This window comes from Sitodiplosis mosellana, unplaced genomic scaffold, assembly GCF_009176505.1.
Source record: "Sitodiplosis mosellana isolate CC-2019 unplaced genomic scaffold, AAFC_SMos_1.0 Smas_scaffold_2, whole genome shotgun sequence".
NCBI classification, from domain to species: domain Eukaryota; kingdom Metazoa; phylum Arthropoda; class Insecta; order Diptera; family Cecidomyiidae; genus Sitodiplosis; species Sitodiplosis mosellana.
Genome location: NW_022595245.1, coordinates 3023761 through 3031464, shown reverse-complemented (window position 1 = coordinate 3031464; position 7704 = coordinate 3023761). Strand labels below are relative to the sequence as shown.

Genomic DNA, 7704 nt, shown 5'->3' with positions numbered 1-7704 from the left:
GCATATTCTTTGATACGTTCAACGGCAACAATGTTGGTTTCAACCTCACTTGTCATAAGTACCAAAAAGTTCAACGATTGCGTAATTTGCAATGCATATGAAACCGAAAGTCCAACCGTTCCTGGATCGAGTGTATCGCGACTCAAGACAGCAAACAATGCAGCGAACAAAATGATTAAATTGCCAATCATTTCTAAACGAACAGACAACCAACGAGTCGCAAACACGGATGGAATATAGCATTTTTGATTGAAATCAACTCGATCATCGGAACACTTAATGAACCTTGCATATGAAAATTGATTTTCGTATTAATTTGATCATTTTAATCCCATACAATTTCTGATTTTGTTTACCTTTCTTGAACGTTATATGCCCGGATGATCGATGCTCCTTGAATGCTTTCCCCAAAGTGGGAGTAGATTGGCGACCGTGATACCGATTCCAGACGTCTCAATCGACATGAAGTTGCCACATAGAATCGTTGCACAAAATAGTAAACAATACCAAGTGGCAAAATAACGGCCAAAAATATATATGTTGATATCGTGATTACGACCAGCGTTGCTAAAACCTAAATTATTCAATTATTGCTAGATGACTGATATTTCATTTTAATTCGAAAAAATATGTTCGTGGAGTTTACCATGAAAAACATCACAATCCATGATCGAATGAGGTTTGGCAATACATTGTCGACCATTTCCACGTCTTTTGAGAATCGATTCAACACTCGACCGACTGGAGTCGTGTCGAACAATTCCATCGGCCAGCGAAGCACATTTTTCAATAAACTTTCCTGCATTACTTTTGCTGAATTTATAAAACCCAACGTTACTATCAACCATGTGCAAAAACTGAGTAAAACTGTAAATATAACAAATGTTTTTATTCGTTAGAAACCAAATTTAGGAAAAGTCTTCTACGAACAGTTCAATTGATGATATATTTGTTGTTCTTTTAATCAAAAATTCATCTAATCCAACCGTATGAACGAACAAACCGTATTACTTTGCGAAGACATTTTACCTTGTCCAAAACCAAAACCAGCATAACCACCCAAGTAAACGTTTCTTTCGTAGGTATCATTCGAAGCTGCTATATCATTTGACCACTTTGCAAGCCACATGTTCGATCCAACAACCAGTCCTTGGTGAGCGATGTTCAAAATGATGGTTAAAATAGCTAACCAAATACCAATACTCTTGGCATAATGCTTGTATACATCCCATTTGACACTTCCCATTCCAGCATCCTCATCCTCAATGAGTTTTTGTCTATCGTCATCATTGACATAATTATCTAAACTATGTTCGCTGTCCTCATTTGAAATTGTATTTTCAGTCGATAAATTTTCATTCAATGGTACCGTTTCCAAATGAATTTCATTGCGTGATCCTCCACTAGGTGATTGGTTGTTGATTGAACGATTGTGTGATCGACTTAGTACGCGTTCAAATTTTCTACGAAGCTCTGCAACTGAGACTGATCCTGTTGTCAATTCGATTTGGTGATAAATTTCATCTAAATCCTCTTCAAATTCAATCAAATTCTCGACCTCCTCGTTTAGATTCTCTTCTTCTTCTTCTTCCAAATGTTGGATCAGAAACTCGGCAAAGTCACCCTTTTTGGTCATCAATTCTTTCATTGTACCCGATTCACTGATTTCACCTTCTTTAACTACGTAAATATTATCCACATTTGGCAAATAGGTGATGCCATGCGTCACGAGCAATCTGGATTTCGTGGCCAAAACACCCGTTGGTCCGATAACATTTTCGAAAATATGCTTGCCGACATGAGCGTCCACCGCGCTGAGAGGATCATCCAAGAGGTAAATATCAGCATCGTTGTACACGGCACGGGCGAGTGAGACACGCTGCTTTTGACCACCAGACAAATTGATACCCTTTTCACCGATTTCAGTTGCATCGCCACCTGGAAGCATTTCAAGATCCGGTTTCAATGCGCAAACAGCAATGACTTGATTGTAACGCTTGCGATCCATTGGTTTGCCGAATAAAATGTTGTCTTGAAGTGTAGCATTCTGAATCCAAGCCTGTTGCGAAACGTATGCAATTGTTCCGGTTGTATTGACACGACCCGATAATCGGTCCATTTCACCCAAGATCGCGGAAATAATTGAACTTTTTCCTGATCCGACTGTACCAACAACAGCAACCAAATGGCCTTTATTAACTTGTAAATCAATGTTCTTCAGGCTTGGTTCATCATTGCCCCAGCTAAATGTTCCACCTTCAATTGAAAAAGGTGTTTCTACGGTAACAATAAAAGTAACGATCACATTGAGCAAAATTAGATTTATTTTGAACAATTTTGAAACGATTGGAAATTTGTTTCAGTCAATATGATCCTTACCATCAGACGGATCATGCGATACATTTTGTGGATCCAATTCCTCGCTGTTCATGAATTTGTTGATTCTCGTCACAGAAACACTGGCCTATATTGTCGATACGTACATAAGAATAGATTAGCGATGATGCATGGCGGAGATAAAAACGCACGAATTTATTGCAGCAAAAATCTTTCCAATTTTACTTCATCTCAATTCTATTTCATCTAATTTACAGGTGTTTTCTTTTTCTATACTCTCCCAAAAAAATAAGGTGATTTCGTGATGTGTCGACTTACTTAAGCTAAGCTTAAACAATTGATGACAAATTCAAAAAACAAAATTCTGCATTATGACACCAGTCGACAATTGTATACTTACTTGAACCAAAATTGAAATTATTATCGGCAACGATGATAGAGGAGCCCGCAAAATGTCAAATAGAGAAATAGAGACGAATGCTTTTGTTGCATCCAATATGTTCTTTTCGTCACTAAGAATGAAACAGATAAAGGACACTAAGGAAACCTTTAGAACGAAAAAAGTAACGTGTACGCATTGTTGTCCCACGGCCACATAGAGGATAGGGGGAAAAAATTAAATGATAATAAACTTGCTGAAATTTCAAAATATTTCGTTGTGAAAGGCTGGAAAATTGAATTTATATTTTTAGTTTGAGAAATTTAAAATTGAATCTGGTCTATTGTTGTGAAGATACTGTAGAAGAATACTACATACTTGTTGCATACATTTAAATGATGTGATCGAATTGAGAGGATATTCAAAAGATTGGATTATTTTGGTAAAATCTATCTTAGCTGTTGGGCTTGAGCATTATAAAGTTGTGATCGAAATGCGGGCGTCATTGTGTTGTTGAAAAACAGAACAAAAACCGTAAAATAACAATGAACGATTCATACCAAAAGTGGGGCACTGGTCCAAATAACTGCTGCTCCAGCAAACATATAGGCAGACTCTGTCATCACTTTAATTTCCTTTCCACGAATATTTTGCACTTGGTCCTCGAAGCTTGGCTCCCAAGCATACAGTTTGATTACTTTCATTCCACTGAGAATTTCATTCATCATTTTAACACGCTCGTCTTTGTTTTTCATTTGGCGAATTTGAAGATTCAGAACCTTGTTGCCGAAGAATCCATTCAATGGAATCAAGATGATCATTACGGCAAGGCCTGGCCAGAATCAATTATTAAGTATCATTTGGAGAAAGTAAGTAAATACTTGATGAGTGATTAAAAAACAACCTACCAGCGAAGGCGGAATACCCAAGCAGATCATATAGGAAGTAAAGCGCTAGTGCAATTTTTAATGGACACGACCAAATCTCATGTATATAACTTGAAAGGTCCATTAAATGTTGTGCATCGACCGCCATCAAGTTAACAACCTCGCCGACGGTCGATTCTTTTCTGGCGGTGTTTGATAGGCGTAGGGCTTTTCGGTAGACTGTACTAACAAGTGTGGTACGGATACGCAATCCAACCATAGCTATGCGTTGGGAACATTGTGAACTCAATAAAGTTTGTAAGGTGGCCACGACAAATAATAGCACAGCATAGAAAATACCATGCCATAATGGATTTTGTTTTATATTTTGTGCAGGCTCATTTCCATTTGCAGTACTATCTGGTGCTTTTACTGCTGCGGCGTTAACGAAGTTTATAAGAGCACGAAGCAATTGTGGTGATACAAAAATTAAAACATCTGGAATCAACATCAAAATAGCGGCAAACAAATAAGCCGATCCGAATGCCTTGCAAATGGGAGTGAAAATTGATGCAGTTTTCTTCTTCTCTTGCTCTGGAGTGTCTGAGAGACTGGTAGAAGTTACAAAAACAGAATGAATGAAAATTTATGAATTATGCCCTTGATTATGCCTTTTATAGAAAAATTTTGTAGTTATCAAATTGTGGAAAATTGAAAAAATATTAAGTATTTTTTCAAGCACTTACCGATTATAACCGGGAGCCTTGGCAGCAGGCCGATTCCAGTACTTTAAATAGACTGGTATCAATTCTTTTGACGAATCTTCCGGATTAATATCCCACAGATCGTTCTGTTCAAGTGGCTTGCTCGAGCCTTTCCACACCAATGGCTCAAACCAGGCGTAAAAGAGTCGTGATAAATAACTGGCTCCCAATTCTGGATATGGTTTATCCGATTTTGGGTATTTGGTTTGACGTGGTTCATCATCACCACAGCAGTTAAATATAAAAATGGCCAATGAGAATACGTAACAAATCAAATAACTGGTGATCGAATAGCGCTCGGCAGCATTATGGTGGACTACTAGAATGTGACGGCCGCGTGTTTGAGCACGTAACTCTGGGATTCCGAATATTAGCAAAAGAAACCAAAACAAAAACTGTAATCCTGACGTTCGCAAACCATATTTACGATTCGCCTCAAGCAACACAGCCGATAGAATCTAAATAGAGAGAGTTTTCTTTGGATGAATTCAATTACGCCAAGAAGAATTACATAAAATAAATCAACATAACTGAACGGATTTCTTAAAAGCTTGCCAAAGTTACTCACAAACGTAATCATTTTGATAATTGGTGTGCAGTATGATACCGGATAAACTGTATTTCTGTCACTACGGTCTATAGCCATGGTCAAATCAACGAGAGATAGAACAATTAGCGCCAGTGTTAAGGTTAATTTGCATGAATAACAAAATCCAGACGGAACATTTCGATTTTTGCTACTTTTCATAAAGTAAATTTCTAAAGGCGTGAAAAGCCACAGAAAGACACACGGTACCCATACCAAAACTGTTTGTTGAAAGCACGGTGTAAAATCGGGATCATCTGTATACCATGTGACATTCAAATCCTACAAAAAAAAACATATTATCAATAATTTTTCACATTTCTGAGAATGGCCACGCTGTGCAAAGGCGTTTGTTCGTGCTTAGCAGCCAGCTGCATTCAATCTAGAATTTTTTTTATTTAAATTCATCCTAAACACACCCAGAACGTTGAATTACAAAATGCATCCATTTTTTTTGGTGCTTCACTCTGAAATAATCACAATTAAATTGGAGCCTGCGTTAAATCGGTGCTTGGACGCACTAATGCGCTTCGAATTAAACTGTAGATTTCTGTCACAAAAATGCTTCGATACTTTTTCCAATGCAAAATTCCCACTTTTTTAGTAATGTAAAGAAGTAAACAATTGAACTGAAAATTTTTCACTGAAAATACTAATATGGCGAAATTATTTTTTATTTTTCCACCATTTTCCTTGCATAAAAATTATCAATCATGAGTTTGTAGAATTCTTTCTCTTTTTACACAAGGAATTAAGAATATGGAAAAAACGAGATAAAAAGCAAAAAATCACTTTATTCCACTTTCACAACTGTACAATTAATCCATTATTTTTTTAAAAAAATTCCAAGAAAACTTGCTTCATTCTTGATCGAGGGCCACCAAACAACTGTTGCTCCCCCACGACGACGATAATATTTATAGCCGAATTATGTTCCGAATAAATCTGACTCAAACTTTTAAATATAACATATCAACTCTTTTTTTGTAATCAGGAGATCGTTGACCCAGAAATATTCGCAGAACTGATAATGAGTCATTTTAACAAGAAGAATTGTGTATTTTACTTTTCCGTACACAACGTGTCAAGGGAAAGTATAGGAATTGGTCCCGAAAACTTTTTTCGCAAAATTAGCTTAGATCATCATAAAAACTCATGAAACGCGTAGAAAACCACTTTTTGAGGCACTTTTCCGTTCGTGTGCCGTCGTTGTCGTCGTTGTCGTCGTTGTCGTAGCTGTTTGTTAACACGATAACTCAAAAAATAATTGAGATAATCAAAATCTGGAAATGCCGAAAGTTTTGTATTCGAAAAACTTAGTTTAAGTTCGAAGATGAGCCATTTTGGATTTGATCCTGGGGTACTTGCCCTAAGAAAAACCTCAAAAATTGACACTTTTGTATGGGAGGTACCTGTAAATCGACTCCGATTGGCTTCAAACTTAAAAATAAGATTCTGAAATTTTGAAACCAATCGGAATCGATTTACGGGTACCTCCCATACAAATTTTCTGAAATTTTGACTAAAATTACCGATTTTTGGACAATTTTGTATGGGAGGTACCCGTTAATCGATTCTGATTGGCTTCGAACTTTCTGAGGTTTCATCTTTTGAAGAAAAAATAAGATTCTGAAAGTTTCATATTGATCGCATTTGCAGAAGTTTGATTTTTTGTCCTCAATTTTTGTCGAAATTTTCTTTGAAAAAATTGAGGGCCAAAAACCAAACTTCTGCAAATGCGATCAACATGAAACCTCAGAAAGTTTAAAGCCAATGAGAATCGGTTTACGGGTACCTCTCATACAAAATTGTCGAAGTTTTAGTTAAAGTGACCGATTTTTCACTTTATTTTTATTATTATATTTTCACTGCCTTTATTTCAAGAAAATTCACAAAAAATAACCAAAAGTACCTGCGGACAACGCAGGCCAACGGTACGGAAAAGTTCGGTATTACCAATGTAATTCTTTTTATTGCTTTATAAATCAGATTGAAACTGGGGATTGTGAAAAATTGGTCATAATAATCAGATGAATTAAATAAAAATTAAACCTATAGTAATGCACAAAGAATTTTAACACAGATAAACATGAAATTATTGTTTTTCCAAGTGTACTTTGCATAAATTTTTGTTCGGTGGATAATTTCTCGTAAAAGGATGTTAAATAAATTTCATCTCAACCAATAAAGAATAAAGAATGAAAAATGTTAAGGATACAAATAAAAATACAATGTTATAAAACAAAATACAATGCTTGATTTTTTTTGTCTCGAATCCTATACTACTTGACATATTTCGGATGTAATTTAATAGTTCAATAGGTGATTTGACATTTATTTGCATAAACATGACAATCAACATCTGTCTAGCATAAACGTTATTGTGCATAAAAATATAATCAAGGCCACATCACAATTTTCGAATTCTTGAGATATTCATTCAAGTTGAACCATTTTTTTTCAATCCTATAGAGCATTTCTGATGCTGTGGTCTTATTGTTATATTCGAATTCTTTCTCAGTTGATTATTATTCGGAATTTACCAATCATCCGTAATGCTATTGTTGTTTTTTTTTATCGCAGCACACACATATTGCAAATGAGCCCAAAATTCCTACAATATGACTTTTTCATGTAGTATAAAATTAATTCTCCGTTTTTATCGGCTTAAATTGAATACATAAGTTATAAATAGCCATTCCAGTGTACAGAAAGAACATATATTTCAAATAACATACAATAGGGGTTTACTTTGCAATTGCGATACATCAC

The 7704-nt window shown here is 35.7% G+C and overlaps 1 protein-coding gene across 1 annotated transcript in view; it reads right to left on the bottom strand.

Moving 5' to 3' along the window:
* The window catches only part of LOC129564930 (multidrug resistance-associated protein 1-like), a 25630-nt gene extending 20104 nt beyond the window's left edge, over window positions 1-5526 (bottom strand). The window contains exons 1-11 of the mRNA XM_055439181.1: window positions 5352-5526; window positions 4915-5214; window positions 4329-4804; window positions 3625-4193; window positions 3277-3548; window positions 2738-2884; window positions 2380-2464; window positions 1030-2277; window positions 647-867; window positions 357-574; window positions 3-285 (exon numbers count right to left, since the gene is read on the bottom strand). Coding sequence (XP_055295156.1) covers window positions 3-285; window positions 357-574; window positions 647-867; window positions 1030-2277; window positions 2380-2464; window positions 2738-2884; window positions 3277-3548; window positions 3625-4193; window positions 4329-4804; window positions 4915-5214; window positions 5352-5381 — 3849 coding nt within the window. The 5' untranslated portion in view covers window positions 5382-5526. The remainder of the gene's footprint in view (window positions 1-2; window positions 286-356; window positions 575-646; window positions 868-1029; window positions 2278-2379; window positions 2465-2737; window positions 2885-3276; window positions 3549-3624; window positions 4194-4328; window positions 4805-4914; window positions 5215-5351) is intronic.
* Between the last annotated feature and the right edge of the window lie 2178 nt (window positions 5527-7704).